Raw genomic sequence first — 16,986 nt, forward strand, 5'->3', positions numbered from 1 at the left:
TTCAGCATGGTGGGGTGGTGATTTTTGAGTCAGAAGCTGAGATTCTTGCTTAGAACTGAAAACAGCTCCCAAGAACAGGCCTGCCTTGTAACAGAAGAGGAATTGCCAGAAAGAAAATCTTTCCAGTACTTTCACTTACACAATTTAACCTCAAATCCCATACCACACAAATATCTTACACTACTGAAGCCAGTGACAAGGTTCTCTTTGAAATTAGGTATTCTGGATTTTGTCTTATAAAGATTGTAATATGGACACACATAAGAACAGCCACACTGGATCAGGCTAATAGCTTTCCGAAGGTGATAAGTCCCTGATATTTAGGTAAAGAGTATGAGAAATGAGTGAGTGCACGATAATATGTCCCCTGATTTCCCTGTTGAGCTTCTCACAGTTTGCCCTTAGGGACTTTCTGAGGTGGGAGTTTTATCCTCATCTTAGTACTTAATAGCACTCCATAGACTTGTCATGATGGTCAGAGGGCAGTCGTATAATTGGAAGGCAGCCTGATGAATACATGTAATGTACTCCTCAAGCAGCAACTGGCTCGGGATTGAATCCCCAGGGATTTTTGATACGACACGGGTACTTGACTTCAGGATGAGCATCCTCAGGGTGGGGATCCAGCGTGGCCGCATCCGTCCCTCTCACGGAGAGCAGGCTGAGACTAGAGCAGAACCTGACTCAGTGTCGCAGTGACCTGAATTACACAGCCCCTTTGGTCTCCAGCTCCCCCTTTGCAGCCTGTGAGAAAGCTCACTTTATTACAGGAAAACCCTGCTGCACTCTGGAGCCTGGGGGGATATTTTTCAGAGTGAATGTGGATTGTAGCACAAATGATCTCTTCAACTTTGCCCTGTGCAAAGAGAAAGCCAGCAATTGTCCTTCAGAGCCTCTTACAGCTCTGGGAACGTCAGGGTGTTTTTGCTGCTGGCATAATCTTTCAGGGTGACTAAGTGGACATTTTTATTAACCAGGAAAGACACAGACATTTTCTCCATACTCAAGTCTGTCTCTGACAACCTTTCATTGTACTTTGCAGCCTGGGCCGGTGTCACTGTTCCACCCACTGAAGGCCACTTTGGAGCAAACCCAGCCCGCAGCATTCAGCAATGCAAAAGCGTTCCTTCGTCAAAAAAGCTCTGCTTCGCTCAACAACGGGGGCACGCTGTGAGTATCCCATGATCTCCTCACCACAGCTGTAATGCAGAAAAGGGGCATGCTGGGCATAAGCATTAACCCTGGCTGCTGCCAATTCAGTTGCTTTGTAAGGGGAGCAGCACATCCGGTGACACAAAGAGTGGTGGCCCCTTCGTGCCGTGGCTGGGGGATGTCCCACTGGCAGCTACCAGACTGCCTCAGTGTGGCTCTGCACCCACCACTGCCTCAGATGGCAATTGCGCATGTGATGACAATGTTGGATTCTCCAGAACTCTGTTTTCTTAATAGTCTCCTCCATCATGGCTAGTTTAAAATGTGAGTTTGACTGCAAGAATTTCAGATTGTTGCAATACAACCAAACAAAACCCAGCCCACCAATCAACCACCAACGCAGTGAGCTGTTGGGGACTCCAATAGTCCCCAGGAGCAAAGAGCTCCTTCAGGATCATGGCACTTGATACCAGCAATAGCTTCCTGAGACTTTGAGAGCGTTCCTGAGAATCTGCCTTTTTCTGTTTGGGCAAAATATCTCCACAAAAAGCTTACCAAATAGTTATAGTAACAGTGAACACCCTGATCAATTCTCCATTTCTTCCTCTTCTTTGGGTGACATACTTCTAAGGTCACAGTTGTCATGGATTTTTAATTCTAGCTGTCTGGGGTTCACATGGCCTTAATAACCATGGTAGGAAACCAATATGAGATGTATAACAGTAAAAAGCCAAGGCTCCTGTAATAATTCAGTGGACTTTAGTAAGGCTACAGATGTGTTTGTCCCATATCATTTAACAGCTATTTGTCTAACTGGTCTTACTCATATAATTTCTCTGTTTTATACACACACAATTATTTTTTTCCATTTTTTTATTTTCTAATATTGTTGCCGTATTCTTTGATGGTATTGGCTGGTGCTGGTTCTTCCAATCTGTAGCAGAATATATCCTTGCCTAACCGTGCCTGAACTCCAAAATTGTTCATTCTTCTCCATCAGAACTTAAGCTACAGAAGTTGATTTCTGCAGTTATTTAAAAAAATGTGTTGTGCTGCTTGGTTTGGTTTCTGTGTCACTTATGGGCTCCTCAGGGTACACAGAAAATGGCCCTGTCAAAGCCCAGGGGACCTTTTATTTTCACCAGCCGCTGTGCCCATCCTGCAACTAGTTTCACAAGATCTGGGAAACCTTTGAAAACTCAGAGTACCTGAACGCTCTGTCGTCTTCATCACAATAAGGCTAGCAGAACCCCTCTGCAAAAGACTTCATCTTTCTTTCCTCTTTACCTTCTGACAGGCCAGCCCCAGAGGGTGGGATCAGAGAGTCCAGTTCCTGGGGGACTCAACGCACCCAGGATGTGTTTTATGAAACCAGGACACCAGCTTTTGAACGAGGACACTCAGAAGAAATCCCCATTGAACGGGTGAGCAGACAGGTGAAGGCAGAGTGAAGTGCAGTAGGTCGCAATAGATAGCTAGCTAGACACTTCCCTGGTAGCTGAAGAGGTCCTCTGTCTCTAGAGACAAGTATTGTTCTCTCTCTTAACAACCCAAAGCTTGCTTCATTTTTATGGAGGAAAAAATATGATAGCTTGTACTGTAACTTTATGTGTGGCCACTTTTCCTGAAAATGTGTGCACACCTGGAGCTGCCAAGGAAGAGTTACTTAGGGTTATCTCTCCCTAGTCTCTTATTCTCCTATCGTTTTGCATGGACTCTGAGGGGTGACCTGCCTGGCCAGCGCTGAGGTGCCTGATAGTCATTGCCATGGCTGGTGGAAGAGCTTGTGCCACTGCTGCCCACGCTGAAGACAGTGCTGTCAAAAAATAGTAACCTCTGCCCTCCACAGCTCTTGGTTTACGCTCTTTCCCATACCAGCATCTCTTCAGCAGTAAACCAAACTTAGAAGAAGCCTGCTAGGATGATGGCTTTAAAGCTTATGTTTATGTTCTTGCTACTGAAACTATTTCTTGATTCAATCAGGTGGTAGAAATGAGAGAAATCAGCCCCACACTAGCCAATGGAGAGCACCAACCGGGCCTGGAGAGCCAGGGGCGGGCGGCTTCCATGCCGCGCCTGGCTGCAGAAACTCAGGTGAGCTGTACTCGTAGTGGCAGACTGAGAGTAAGTCAAGAACTCTGTATGTTCCCTCTTCTTGTCATGTTGTTGAAAGATGCTTGAGAGTATTTCATTTTAAAAGATGTTCACTAAAACTGGAGAAAGGTAGCAAGCCCTTGGGCTTTGGATTGCAGGCATTCATGTGCAGGCACAGCACTATCCCCCGATTTACTCATCCCTGGTTGCAGCAAAAAGCAACACAGAAAAATCCTGCTGTATGGGTAATTAACTGATGAATACCCATGAGTATCTATTCTGATTAACTGGAGTCACAACACTGTTTGCAGACCTGTGTTCCTGCAACGCACATGTTTCCAACTGAGAATAGCATGCCATCTATCCAAGCAGCGTGTCAGGGCATGCTCCAGTGTCCTAGCCATAAAGTACACTGGAAATGTGCTGTGATTCTCTGTGATGGATGTAGGGGGTATGAGAAATACCAGGAGTTTGTGCCTGGAAGGCTGCACTGAGACACTAAGCAGCTTCCCCGTTTCTTTCTCTTCCCATAGTATTTAGCATTTACTGTACTGTAGCATCGGTGGGTAATGCGCTGCTGAGGATTTTGTTTCCCTTGCTTAACTTCTTGTAAAGAAGTCTCATCATTACAGTTGGCATTTACAGCAACTTGGTGACTAATTGCAAATGTTCCTTTGTGCATAGGATGCCATGGTTTTCACAGATCATTTCTGGGCATTTCACATGTTCGTTGCTAACTCGTTGCCCTAGACACTCTCTAGTCACCATGCTAAGTTTTATTTATAACATCTTGCACTCACAGTTGCATCCCTTTCATCCAGACAGCCTGATTCATACAATAATGAGCGAGTAGCCTGTGGCTGGGAGCTGTTCTCCATGGCTCTGTATGGGAAGCAGAACATGAAAGATGTGCTGCACCCTGAATACACACCAATAGCACCACCATATATGTCCATTCTGCTAACATGTTCAGGCTGGCACAAGCTACACTTCATTGGCTTTACAAGTTTCCCAGATGACTTTAGGGACTGCTGCCTTTCTATGAGAGCTCCAGAAAACCATTGAATAGGACCTTGTTCCCTGGGATTCTTTTGAGTTATTAAGAACACTACTCAAGATGCTTAAAAAAGAAACAGACCCCCAAAGAAATCCATTTTCCCTCCCGTCCTCCCTCCTAAAACAAAAGTTGCTCTTTATTCCAGACAACAAGTAGCTTCTTTCCTTCCAAGGCAAAGTACTTACCAATAGCACATGCTTTTCCTTGGGAAACTCCTTTCCATAGCAGTCTCAGCCTGCAGTTGACAACGCTGTGATTTAATGAGGTCACAATCGGAAGCCAAAAGATCCATTTGCTCAGAGCCCTCTTGCAAAGAAAGGAAAAACTCCTGGGTTGCTCTTGGTACTTCCCGAAAGCCATTGCTTCCTTTAGGAGGAAATGTCCTGTTGGTACCTCTCTGCTCAAGCATCCATTTGCCAAAGGGTGGAGATGCCCAGTTGGTACCCAGCTGCCATTACCACACAGAAGTGCCCAAAGAGTTAGGGACAAAACCTCCACTTTCCATGATCAAATATGGTCAGGAGCGAATCTCCCACTCACAGAAGCATGGTACGCGTCCCCCAGGGCACAGCTGCTCCACAGGAAAGCTGTCTAATTCAGTTATGAATCAGACCTGTAATATCTGAGTGGATCTAACCTTGTTTAATAATATCATGTTTTGGTGGTTGTAGCTTCGGACGAGTAACTGATGTACTTTCTGTGTGTCTTCCCTTTCCATGTCCCCCACCTTACCTTTTACACGCTGCTTCCGGTGCCCCAAAACTTTGAGTTCTTTATAACTCTTACTTGCAATGCCTTGTTTCCTCCTGGTTTTGGTACATCTCCCTTTCTGTTTGCCTGCCATTTCTCTGTCTTTTTGTGTTCCACTCTTTAAAAAAAAAAAAAACCCCACCACCTTCCTGTGTTTTCAATCTCACTTCCTCCCTCCCTCTTTGCTGTCCTCCTTCCCTGTCACCTTCCCTCCCTTCGTCATGGTGTCTGCTGCACATCTGCCGTGATGTCTGACAATGGCTGTACTGTGGGGCTGCTTCAAATAATGTCTCTCATCTTGTCCGAATTGTTTGCAGAGGAGCAAAGCACGGTCACCTGGGAGTTACCTAGCAGTATGTAGTTTGCACTAAGTTGTATCCTATTAAACTCCTGTTAAGAAATAATTAACCTTCCTTAACCCTCTTCTTTTTCCCTTCTCATTTGGAGTACGATGTTGCACTGGCGCAGCTGCTATCTCTGTCCACTTTCCTGCAGCTCCCTCGATCCACAGTTGCACGCCGCACGCTCTGATAGCAGGGAGGTTTTTCTTTTGTTTTGCTTATTTATTTATTTTGTATGCCTTGTTGCACAGGAATTTAGTGAGTGAAAACAATGGGTTTGGTAATGAAGAAGCAATTAGCAGCTCTCTCAAGGGTTACAGCATAGTCTCCCAAGGCTTGTGTGGGGTGTGGGCACCCGTTAACATAACAAGAAATGTCAGAATTTCTGGGAAGGATATTCTTTAGCCTGCTAAAATCCACTTCCCTCTAGTGTCAGGGGGGGCTTCTGTCTCTGGAATAAGCACACAATCAGGTCCAAATTAGAATGGTTATTTCTTATGGACTTGGGTGGCTTTTTTGTTGGGAAATTTCTGCCTCCTCCTTGGCAGCTCTTAAATGGATTTCAGAAGTGTTGATCTGTGTTTTTAGTGGGAAGTGTTTTCCTGGTGTGCTTTTTTGTCCAATCAATTTTTGATCAATTCCTGAATCTGAGTGGCCAGTTTATGGCCCTCTCCCCCACCATTGTCTGCAGATTCAACAGTAAGAGGGGAGGACCAACATGAAGCTCTGATTTCTGACTCCTTGCCTGTGGAAAGTGTGCACAGCAAGGACTACAGGCGGAGACAGATGCAGTACAACATACTCATGTTAACTTTACTGGTGTGGACCCTGAGGACCCACCGATGTGGCAGGCTGTGTTGTATTCTCCTGCCCCTGCTGCCCAGCCAGGGCCCTTTGGCTTTCTTGTGTCTCTGACAAACCTTGCTTCAGCTCTAACACTCCACCTCAGACTCCAGTGGGAAGCACCAAAATTTGGATGACTGACCTGAAAGAGAGAGAACAGCAAATAAAAACTCAGCTCAGCTTGCAACTTTGCAGGCAAGACAAGCTTCCTAATATCCGAGACGGCCCGCTGAAGGAAGCAGAGCAGTTCTTTCTATTCAAAATAATGAACAGAGCTGCAAAACAACCAGCTTTGCATTATGTAAATATCACAGGGCAGCTGAGCTCTGAATTTTAGGGTAAGCAAACAAAATAGCATAGACAGTAAAAATAATACAAGGCTCTTTGGAAAGGTTACAGTGAACAAAGTAAATGTTCTGCTAGAACAGAACAGAACCTCATTTGAGGCACATATTGGACTGAGGATTCAAACAAGCGTAAGACCTGGGGGATCGAAGGACATCCTGAGCTCCTTTCCAGCCAGGGTGGACTGCAGTGGTCGAGGTCTTTCCTCTACCAAGCAGCTTTTATGTAACAGACCCGGGGAAGCCTCTAGAGGATGAATGAAGATGTCTCCTTCTCAGAGCAGTCTGCAAAGCACCTGGAGGCCAGCAAAGTGCAAGGACAGGAGATAGTCATTTCCCTTGTTTTGTGAGCCTTACAACTGGTGGTTGGACAGTAGGGCAGTGAAAGGCTGTGACAATGGCTGTCTTACAGTGTGCTCATGTTGATTTCTGCAGAGCATTTTGCAAGGGTTTGAACCCAAAGAGAAGGGAAGAGAGTCCCAAGCTGCCACTGGCATGGGAGTGTGGCTCAGCATTGCCCATGGGAGGCTGTATTACTCTGCACAGAGATCTCATGATTTACTCTTGAGCCACAAACGGTGTGAAGACAGCAATAGCAAGCCTGAGAAGCCATTTCTGCATAAGTCCTGGTAGAATTGCAAGGGATGCATGCTATCCTGTTTGCCGTCACCATGGGGGTTTGAGAGAGTAATGGTAGGACAAGAAGTGAGATTAAGAGGCTAGAGAAGCATCATCCTCAAGTGAGGGAGACAGATGTAATTACTAGGTGGCTTGGCCTGTATCTTGCTCACTTATTGCTGACTTTTCTCCCTCTCCATGCGATGCCCAGAAACGTTTTCACGCTTTCCTCTTCAGAGTTGTTCTGGGATAACCAAAGGCCCTGAAGTAGCTTTAGGTGAAACTAGTCTTGGAGAACTGTCTTTGTGAGATGCTTGGCTACTGTGCTGCCCTGTGACCCTGCTAATTTACTGTTGACCCCTGTGATGCTGTGTTTGGTGTGAAGTGCTGCGTATTGCTCTGCGCCCACAGTACCTGTGGATTGGCACAATGCTAAAAGTAAAGCCCATTTCAGCAAATGGAGATCACATTTGCTCCTCAAATTTAGCACCAGATCTACCATTCCACAAGTCCTTCTACTTATTTGTTATATCCACTTAACCATTTTTCTCCTTTCCCTCCTTGTCCCTATCCCTCACTGTAAAACCCTTCCCATCCTGGGAACCGAACAGCTAACCACGGTGCAGGGCCTGCCCTCTCACCCTGCGCCGTCTCCCTCCGTGTGCCTTGCAGCCCATCCCGGACACGAGCCCCATGAAGCGCTCCATCTCCACGCTGACCCCGCAGCGGCCTCATGCCATGCACCTGTACGAGTACTCCTTGGAGCGCATGCCACCGGACCAGGTTCATCACCACCATCACCACCGCTGCCATCGGCGGAGAGAAAAGAAGCAGAAGTCCTTGGACAGGTCCCCCCATCAGCTGGCCGATGGGGAAGCTGGTAAGTGCTCTGTGTTTAAATTGACTCTTAAGGCACACGTCTGTGTCTTGTTGGGGAGGGGAGCTTGTCTGCCATGTGGATTTGGGGTCCCATCTGCACGTGCGAAAGGGCTCCGCTGTCCCACCCTTGGAAGTTCCTCCTGTGTTGGCATTCCCCAACGAATGTTCTCCTTTCAGTGGCTCAGTCCGGTGAGTCTTCTTCCAAGGATAAGAAGCACGAACGTGGCCGATCCCAAGAGAGGAAGCAGCACTCTTCCTCCTCCTCTGAAAAGCAGCGCTTCTACTCCTGCGACCGCTATGGCAGCCGGGACCGTTCTCAGCCCAAGTCTGCTGATCAAAGCAGGCCCACTTCACCCAACGGTGGGCCGGAGCAAGGTCCACACAGACAGGTGAGGAGAGGCAGGGTGGGGAAAGAGCCCTAAGGTCTTACAGGGATGTGCACAACTTTTCTTGTGTTTTGTTTAAAATAAAGGAGACAGAGAGAATGGGGAAGGCCAGGCAACAGGAGGTAAAGCCTTTCAGGTGCTGCTTGCTGCTTCAGATCCAACCCAGGGTTAGAAACCTTGTCCCTTGATGGCTCTTTAACAGCCTCCTACTAAATGAGTCACTCAATGCATTCACAGAGGCCCCACTGCCACACTGACAGCCTTACTAACAGCTCCAGTTAGCACAGTGCAGAGCAGCCCGGGAGACCTAAAAATTGGCCTGACTTGATGGTGGTGGAAAAAAATTATCTGAGCCAAGGCAGGCTGCTAATGTGGAGTGGGAAGCTATGCTGATCTGCTGAACTAAGCCTTTCCCCTGCCACCTTTGTTAATTTAGCACTTACTGCTGCCCAGTGCAGCAAACATTTGGTGACTGTGAAATAAATCCTTGCCATCATGGTACAATCCAGTATGGTACACTGCAGAGAGGACGACTTCTGAGAGCCAGAGCCACGTTTGACCTGGACAGCTTGGTGATTTCAGCAGGGTTTGCTCATGAAGCAATCTCAATATTTTGCCCCTGTGGTTGTGTGGGCTTTGGAGCTGTCCCATAGGGTGGAACAAATTAATTTTCACATGGTCTCTGAAAGTTGAAGTGAAAAAGTCATTTTGCCCTGGTGTCAAATCAGTTTGCAAACCTGCTCCCTAGCTGGAAGGAGAAATCAAGGTAATAGAGTGGGAACATAGGAAAAAGTAGGATCTGGGAGGAAGGTGAGAGAGCTCAGCCCCAGGCCAGCCTGATCCCTGTGAATTTCTCTGCTACTCCAAAAAGGAGGCTCTGGCCACCCTCCAAAATCTTGCTAAATTTACAGCTTTTCCATGGTGTGTGGCAAGCCCTTCTCAGGAAGGGCTAAGCGTTGCTCAACCACGAGCCCCTGTAGCAGCAGCAGCTTGTGGGAATGGGAGGAAATCCTGGGCTGAGTGTGCGTTGGGGCCTGGGGCAAGGATTTAGGTGAAGAGGCTCTGTAATGTCCCATGAGCCACAGAAAGGAGCACCTTCCTGCCGCCTCAGCCTGCCCCGTGCTGCTCTCTCCTTGTGCATGGAGCTTGCTGTGGTCCTTGGCAGTGCCCAGGCTGTGGCCTTGAAGGCCGTGTGTGGCCATAATGAGAGCAGGTCTTGGGGGGCCATTGCTCAACAGCTGTAGGGTCCCCCCGGGTATGGGACACATTGGACATAGTTGTTCTCAGCTAAGAGCAAATGTGGCATCTGTGTAAAACCTGATGCATCCCAGACTGTGCTGCCATAGCAAGTGGCACTCACAGTGAAACTCATCTTCTCCACCTCCAGCTTTGGCAATCCCTGAATGGCCTTCGTCGTTCTTTCAGATGAGTTTTCTTTCTTAATTTCTCTCTTTGCTTTGAGAGATGGGGAGATGACATTGCTTTTAGCATGAGAGCCATGCCTCTCCTTTCTTGCGTGCTCAGCTTGCCAGAACTTTAAATACCATGTATGTTTTAATTAAAAAACCGAAAGCTTCCCATAGTTAATAAACATTCAGTATTAGATCATCTGTTGCCTTTTTAAACCTGACCCCCCAGTTCCAGTGAAGTCTATATCATCATTCACGTCCTGTGTAATTTAGTGAGGAGAGGAGAAAGCCTGTTCTTTCAGTGTCCAAGTATTATATTGATTTACATTCTATCTGCTTTCAGTGGAGCTGTTAATGCATTTCCCAGTCATATCAGAAAAAAATAGATTAAAAAATAAACAAACCAGCATATCATTTCTGTCCTAATGAGCTGAAGACCCTTTGTCTTCATAAGGTGTCTGTGAGAAGCTCTGTCACTCTGTTTCCTGCATGATTTTGGCTCAGTAACAACATGCTTGTTCACTCTCAAGCACTTTCTTTGTTAGCTCTTCCCTTTCCTTGGGAGACTCAGCTTTTACCAAGGGTCAGACCGGGCACAGCACATTTCACCAGGCTTGTCAAGCAGAAGGAGGCTGACTCCGGCTTCACTCTGCCAAAAATGTAGCTTGGTTCCAGCTAGAGCCAAGCCAAAAAACAGGTTTGGATTAGAAAGAAATTCTTCAGAGATTTTTGTGCAAAAAGGGGGGTTGGGGGGGGGGAAGAACATTTCATTTGGGGCCAACTCTGAACGCTTTGTTTGGCCCAAATAGAAATGTTGCGTGTCTTTTGTGAGTTCTTCCATTGTTTCCTTTTTAGTCCAGGTGAATTTTACCCTAAATGGAAATTCCATTGCACAGTGAAAATATGAAAAGTTTTTTTTTTTTAATGATAAGATGAAAGATTTTGGAATTTCAAACAGAGAATGTTTTAGCATGAAAAAGTTTGTTAAACATTTTGGGGAAAAAGAAGACCTCACCGTTATCTTCCCTCAAAACCATTTCCTGAATTGGATTCCTGGATTAAAGAAATTTGAATATCCTACAAAAATATTCTCAGGCAGTTTAATGCTTATCAAAACAATTTAGCTCTGCTTGCTTTTATCAGCATTTTGAGTACTAAACCAGTACGTTCCCCAAACTAGCTTTACACTGCAGTCTGATGGCCCAGTTCTCCAGGGTTTTACATCTTCCTTCTACAGGGCACTCGCACAAAGTTTCCCTTCAACGAATGGTGAATTTGGAGCATTTTGGATCCCTTCAGCTTTAGGGCAGGGACCTGCTGCGGGCAGTGAGCTGCAGCGAGCCCGGGGCATCCCCCATGGCTGTCACTTATCCAATCCCAGTGGTCATCCTCGGAAGCCACAGGGCCTGTTTTTGTGCTGGAGAGCCAAAGCCAAGGATTTAAGCTGTAACTGGTGATTTGGAGGTGCTCAGCCTCAGGCACCTGAAAAAAAGTTGGGTATCTTCCCCTGGGGTAGGAGCTCGTAGGTCACCGTGCGGTGTTCAGCATCACAGCCACCGCTTGGCCAGGGCAGCAGGTGCTTGGGAAGGGACTACAGGTCTGTAACAGGCCAACATGGTGCAGTCGGAGAAGGGAAAGAGGGCAAAATGCAGATAAGAAAAAGAAAACTCAGTTTCTGGGCTCTGATACCCACCACCATTGCTATGCTTGCCCTCGAAAATGTGCTGGGAAACTGAGGTAGAGCAGAACAAGCATTGATTGATATCTGAACAAGCAACAGCTTGATATTTTTATAGGAAAGGCAAAGCTGCACTTTCAAAATTAAATGTCTTGTCTGGAAAGGTTAGGTCAGCAAAGACTCGGGGATTTTTAAAACACACTCCCAGGGTTATTCACGTACTGTCCTGGGAGAATGTAAATAGAAATGCCAAAACAAGAGCCCATTCCTCTCCCTCATGCCATTTTTTCCATAGTGTAGCTTGGTTCACACCCACACATCACTATTAGTAATACAGAGAGCTGCCAGTCTCTTGCCATTCAAAAATTAAATGTGTAATATCAGCTAGCAGAAGGCGACCAGGCGTTCCAGTATTTTTCTTTAAAGAACCCCCTTGTTTAAGTTAAAGCCAGTCCAAAACATATTTTTTGGTGTTGCCAGAAGTGGCTGTTTAATCAAAATGTATTTAATTCCCAAAACAATGAATAAATATCTACCCCCAAATCCTCCTTCTGAATGATCTGCTTTTGATAGCTGAAATGATCCCCAACATGGGCATTCACAGCTCTCAGGTGAAGCTGTGCAAAATTTGTCCCTGCCTTCCCCAAAGTGAGTAGTGTTGTTTTACAAAATCTTTCCTGCAAAATGCAGTATCTTTTTGAGCTGCTCCCCGAACAGTCCAGGTAAGGCGCATGCTGAGCCTGTGTATGATGTGGATGCCTTTCCTCCGGACAGTGTCCCTTTCTGTTGGCGCCGTCTGCCAGTTTGCGTCCTACCGATGCTCTGACCGTTTCTGTTCTTATTTACTGCTCCCAGAACTTCAGTTCTCCGGCTCTTTACATCTCTTGTTTAATTATTTCTCAAGAACCTCCTTCCCCTAACTGTGCTTGTCTAAACTCTCTCTTTTTTGCTTTTCTTTCCTCTTGTGACTTGTCTCTCCCTCCTGTCGCTTGCCCTTCTGTTTTATACCTGCCTGCCTTTGTGTTTGTCTGGCGTTTCCCTTTTTTATTTTTGATTTGCTTTGTTCCAATTTTTATGTAGGGCAGTGGTTCAGTTAATGGGAGCCCCTTGCTGTCGACATCTGGTGCTAGTACCCCATGCCGGGGTCGGAGGCAGCTCCCACAGACTCCACTGACCCCTCGCCCCAGCATCACTTACAAGACCGCTAACTCCTCGCCCGTGCACTTCACCAGTTTCCAAACCGGCCTGCCCACTTTCTCCCCGGGACGCCTGAGCCGCGGCTTGTCCGAGCACAATGCGTTGCTGCGCGGGGACTCCCCGCACCAGGCCCACGCCACGGTGGCCCGCATCGGCTCCGAGCCCTACCTGGGTCACCGCGATGACAGCGACAGCCCCTACCGCGTGGTGCCGGAGGACACGCTCACCTTCGAGGAGGCTGTTGCCACCAATTCAGGAAGGTCCTCAAGGACTTCTTACGTCTCGTCCTTGACTTCCCAGTCGCACCAAATCCGCCGGGTTCCCAACGGTTACCATTACACGCTGGGCCTCAACACGGGCCCCGGGACGGGCACCAGAGGACGTAGTTATTACCATGAAGCTGATGAGGATGACTGGTGCTAGCGTCATGGCAAAGCCCTTTAAGGTGTGCGCGTCTAAAATCGATGAGTTTTATCATCTGGAAGGCTGTGCACTCAGACACGCGTGGTACCAGGGCCCAGGAGGGAGGCAGCACTGCCCCCAGGGCAGCCCCCGCCGCGAGGACTGCTCTGCCCGCCGGCCCGAGCCCCTCCGAGACACCCGGGCAGCCTCTCTCCTGTCTTTTTCTTTTTTTGCACTAGACAAAATCAATGAAGAAAGAAGGATCACTACGTGGGGGGAGCCCCTCTCTCTCTACCCCTCTCGCCCGCCTCCCTACTGCCTTGTCTAGTTCAGAGACGTACACCAGATGCCAAATCTGCGCCGTATGCGAGAAGCCGAGGGCGGTCCCGCTCTCCGACGACGGAAATCAGACTGTCGATCCTTTTCACGACTGGCGTCGTTTTTTCGTTGGGCTCTTTCTTATTTTTTTTTTTTGTTGTTGTGGTCAGGGTGGGAGTTGGGGATGCAAATGGACACACGCGAACAAAATCGAATCCACGTTTTGTCTTGTTCAACGCAAAGAGGGAAGAGATCTGCCTAACAAACTGGGAGAGGAGCAACACAAATCAGAACAAAGGACAGTCCCTTGGGACTTGATGTTCAGTCACAGCAATCCTTTTCAACGGAGCCAGTAACATATCTTTGAGCTGATAAAACACTGCATCGTCCGGGACTCTCTGCTTTGACACCGCTGCTGTGTGGATCTCTTTTATTTTACTCACTCACCACTTTGGGTCCTTCACGATGACACACGATAAAGCCACAAGAGAGCTACTTTGTAAGGACTGTTTCCTTGCTGCTGAAATTTATCTTTCCGTCCCTCTCTCCTGTCGACTGCAACACGCCCTCACTGTTTTGTCTTGTTTACAATATAAGCTTGATTTAGCAAAAAACAACTAAAAAACCAGAAAAAAAGGAAAAAGCGTAGGGGTGAGAAGAAGAAATGTTCTTGGTTTTATATCAAGCTATTAGATAGAACTTTAACTTTTCATTGTGTGCATTTTTGTAAATTGTACAGTAAAAAAAAAAAGAAAAAAAAAAGAAAAAAATACTCTTTATGTAGAGAATTAGTCCAATTGTCATTCCAGGTCCCACCGTTTCTACCGAGTGCTCCAGTTGTTCACTACTAAGTGCCTAACCTTTGAAATCTTTCACAGCGACGATGCAACCTCTTGCTTCAATGCATCAGAAGTTGGGAAAGTGTGGGGAGGGGAAGGAAGGGAGGGAGGGGAGAGCCTGGGAGAGGTGTTCGTCTCGACGCTCCGCAGTGCGTACAACACCGCACGTCTCGTCATTGGACAGTGGTTTCGAGTACCAGGTTGGAAGCTTATAGTGGGGAAGACAAACATGCTTTGGGGTTGGTTTGGGTTTTGTTGGCTTTTTTTTTTTTTTTTAATAGTTTTACTATTGGGAGCGGGAGGGGAGTAATTACAGCAAACAAAACCGGCCTTTTCTCATTGACTAGAACTTAGGTCCTGCAGGGGAGATGCAGGTGCAAGTGCAGCATCTGCAGAGATGCTCTTGCAGGAAGAGTAGTGTCTTTCACGCTGCATGTCGAGTCATAGTTTGGCTGTAAAAGCTCTGGCCATGTTCCATGGTGCATAATTTGTGTTGAGGGCAGTTGGAGAGAGTCTTGTTTTTATTGCCTGTTAAAAGAAAAAAAAAACAAACCTCTAACTCTGATTCTCAGGGATGAGATTTCTGTGTTCTTACAATGACTCTTATGTTGGATGATTCCTTTATTTCGTGCACGTGTGGATTTCTGCACTTTGAGCCTGGGAAAGAGACAAACGCAATATGCCGACAGCGAAGGGGAGAGAGGGCTTGGAGGAAACCCTCAGCGAGACCTTGCGTCCGTGGGTTTGAAGAACCGTTGAATGGCCAATTTGGGGCACAGCGAGGCCAGGATTGCTGAAGACAAGTAGTACACGGACAAAAGGTTAAAGAATGGAGGGCGGGAGGTCGCGAGTCATCAGTGCTGGAGGAGTTTATTGCTAAAAATGATGATAGGAAAGAGGAGACATAGTTGGCTAGCTGAATTTTTAAGAGGATCTACCAAGCGCTGGAACTGTGAAACTTCTATAGGGCAGCAGTAGCTTAGGACAGGTAGAGACCCTGGTGGACCCTGGAGATTCGTTGTGTTGCTAAGGTAGTTTAGGGCATCACACTTTACAAAAAGCTCAGGAGGTCTCTAATACTCTCAGCAAAGTCTTTCAGCCTCACATGGGGAGCAGTCTGTTTTAGGGTGGTTCTTCACCCCTCCTGTAGCTTTTACCTTGAGGAAATTCAACCTGGTTTGTTCCGTTCTCTGTTTTTTGTTTCGGTTTAAACTAAGAATCTCTGGCCAATCTCATCCCTGGATTCTGCTAAAGGAGAGCTCCTGTCTGTACCTCTGGCTCTGTCTTTACGTGCGCTTCGGCTAGAGAAGCGCAGTAGCCAGAGGTACCTTATGGATAACGGCCGTAACCTGCAAACGGAGGGCTATGCAACAAGATGACACGTAAGGAAACAAATCAAAACAACAAACAAACAGAAAGACCTTCATCCATTCTGTAGCTTTATCTGCTGGATTTTCCTGTTTCAGGCTTCAGCATGATTGTGACCAAATGTTTTATACATTTTCCTTATATGAAGGCACAAACACTTTATTTGAAATTTTAAAGAAAAAAAATGTTACTATTTTACTCCAAGAAGTAAAGGAGAGGGAAAAAGAAATCTCTCTGACAGTGCATGCAAACATTGTACCCACACTGGAAAGCAAAGGAGATGTCTTTCTGTATTGAATTATTTTGTCTTTTCTCCACTCTGCCTTTCCCCTCCCTTTATCATTTTAGATATTAAAACCCACAACCCCATACTAATAAACCATCTGGAAGCGCACAGCCAAACGATGGCATTGGATCATTTAAATTCCTATGTAGAACCCGAAGAAGAATCTCAAGTTGTCGAATCCTCCACCCGTCTCATAGGGGTTGTTGCTTCAAATGATGACAGACAGACAAGCCAGACCACAATTGTTCATAACCCTTTTCCTATATTTTTACAGCCTCTATGCTGTCCCTTAAATGCATACATAATATTTCCAAGAATTCTCATAGTGAGTTGCCAAACTTGAAATGCACCAATCAGTTTTCTGCATCCAGAACCAGTCTCGTAGTGGCTGTACTTTGAATAAGTAATGTTTGCATGTAAAATATATACATATATACATATATATAAAAAGTATGTGCATGGAAAATGTTTATCTTCGTACTTTTTTGATACAATGTATTCATCAGTTGTTAATTTTTAATTATATTTGATATAAATTGGGGGTTTGTTGCAAAACTTTATATTTAAAAAAACAGTGTTAAAAATTATAAAAGTTCCAACCATGCAACACAACTGGAACTTTACCCAAAAAAAAAGGGAAAAAAAAGAAAAAAAAAGGTTCTGTGATTGCCTAGTTTGCTGCCTGAGTAATATTTATCAGCCAAACTTTGAATTCTGCAGTTGTTTCTACAATTTTGTATGAAGCAAAGTCCTTGAATTAAAATAAAAACTTAGCAAAAAAACCTTACAAATTCAAAGATGGTGTGTGCAGTGTGCCTAGTGAACGGGAGACCGCCATCCTGAGAGCAGCAGCGGACCTAGCGGTCCGGATAGGACAGAGCCGTGAGAGGAAGCTTGGCTTTGCCATTGCCTTTAGGGATAGTTTCTGAAACCCAGTACGAAACTGGGTTTACTGCCTGAATTGGGATGCTGTAAGAAATTGGCTGTGTCTGTGTTTGTGTCCGCACAGGCTTCACAGATGCTTG

General features: G+C 46.2%; 1 protein-coding gene across 5 annotated transcripts in view; it reads left to right on the forward strand.

Moving 5' to 3' along the window:
- Positions 1-16,758, forward strand: part of CACNA1B (calcium voltage-gated channel subunit alpha1 B) — a 320,424-nt gene extending 303,666 nt beyond the window's left edge. For all 5 annotated transcript variants that reach the window (XM_064523641.1, XM_064523637.1, XM_064523638.1 and 2 more), the window contains 6 exons: positions 1,043-1,170; positions 2,450-2,576; positions 3,136-3,246; positions 7,872-8,079; positions 8,256-8,467; positions 12,632-16,758. In XM_064523641.1, coding sequence (XP_064379711.1) covers positions 1,043-1,170; positions 2,450-2,576; positions 3,136-3,246; positions 7,872-8,079; positions 8,256-8,467; positions 12,632-13,171 — 1,326 coding nt within the window. In that variant the 3' untranslated portion in view covers positions 13,172-16,758. The remainder of the gene's footprint in view (positions 1-1,042; positions 1,171-2,449; positions 2,577-3,135; positions 3,247-7,871; positions 8,080-8,255; positions 8,468-12,631) is intronic.
- The last annotated feature ends 228 nt before the right edge of the window (positions 16,759-16,986 follow it).

Source organism: Dromaius novaehollandiae, chromosome 20 (genome assembly GCF_036370855.1).
Source record: "Dromaius novaehollandiae isolate bDroNov1 chromosome 20, bDroNov1.hap1, whole genome shotgun sequence".
Classification (NCBI taxonomy): domain Eukaryota; kingdom Metazoa; phylum Chordata; class Aves; order Casuariiformes; family Dromaiidae; genus Dromaius; species Dromaius novaehollandiae.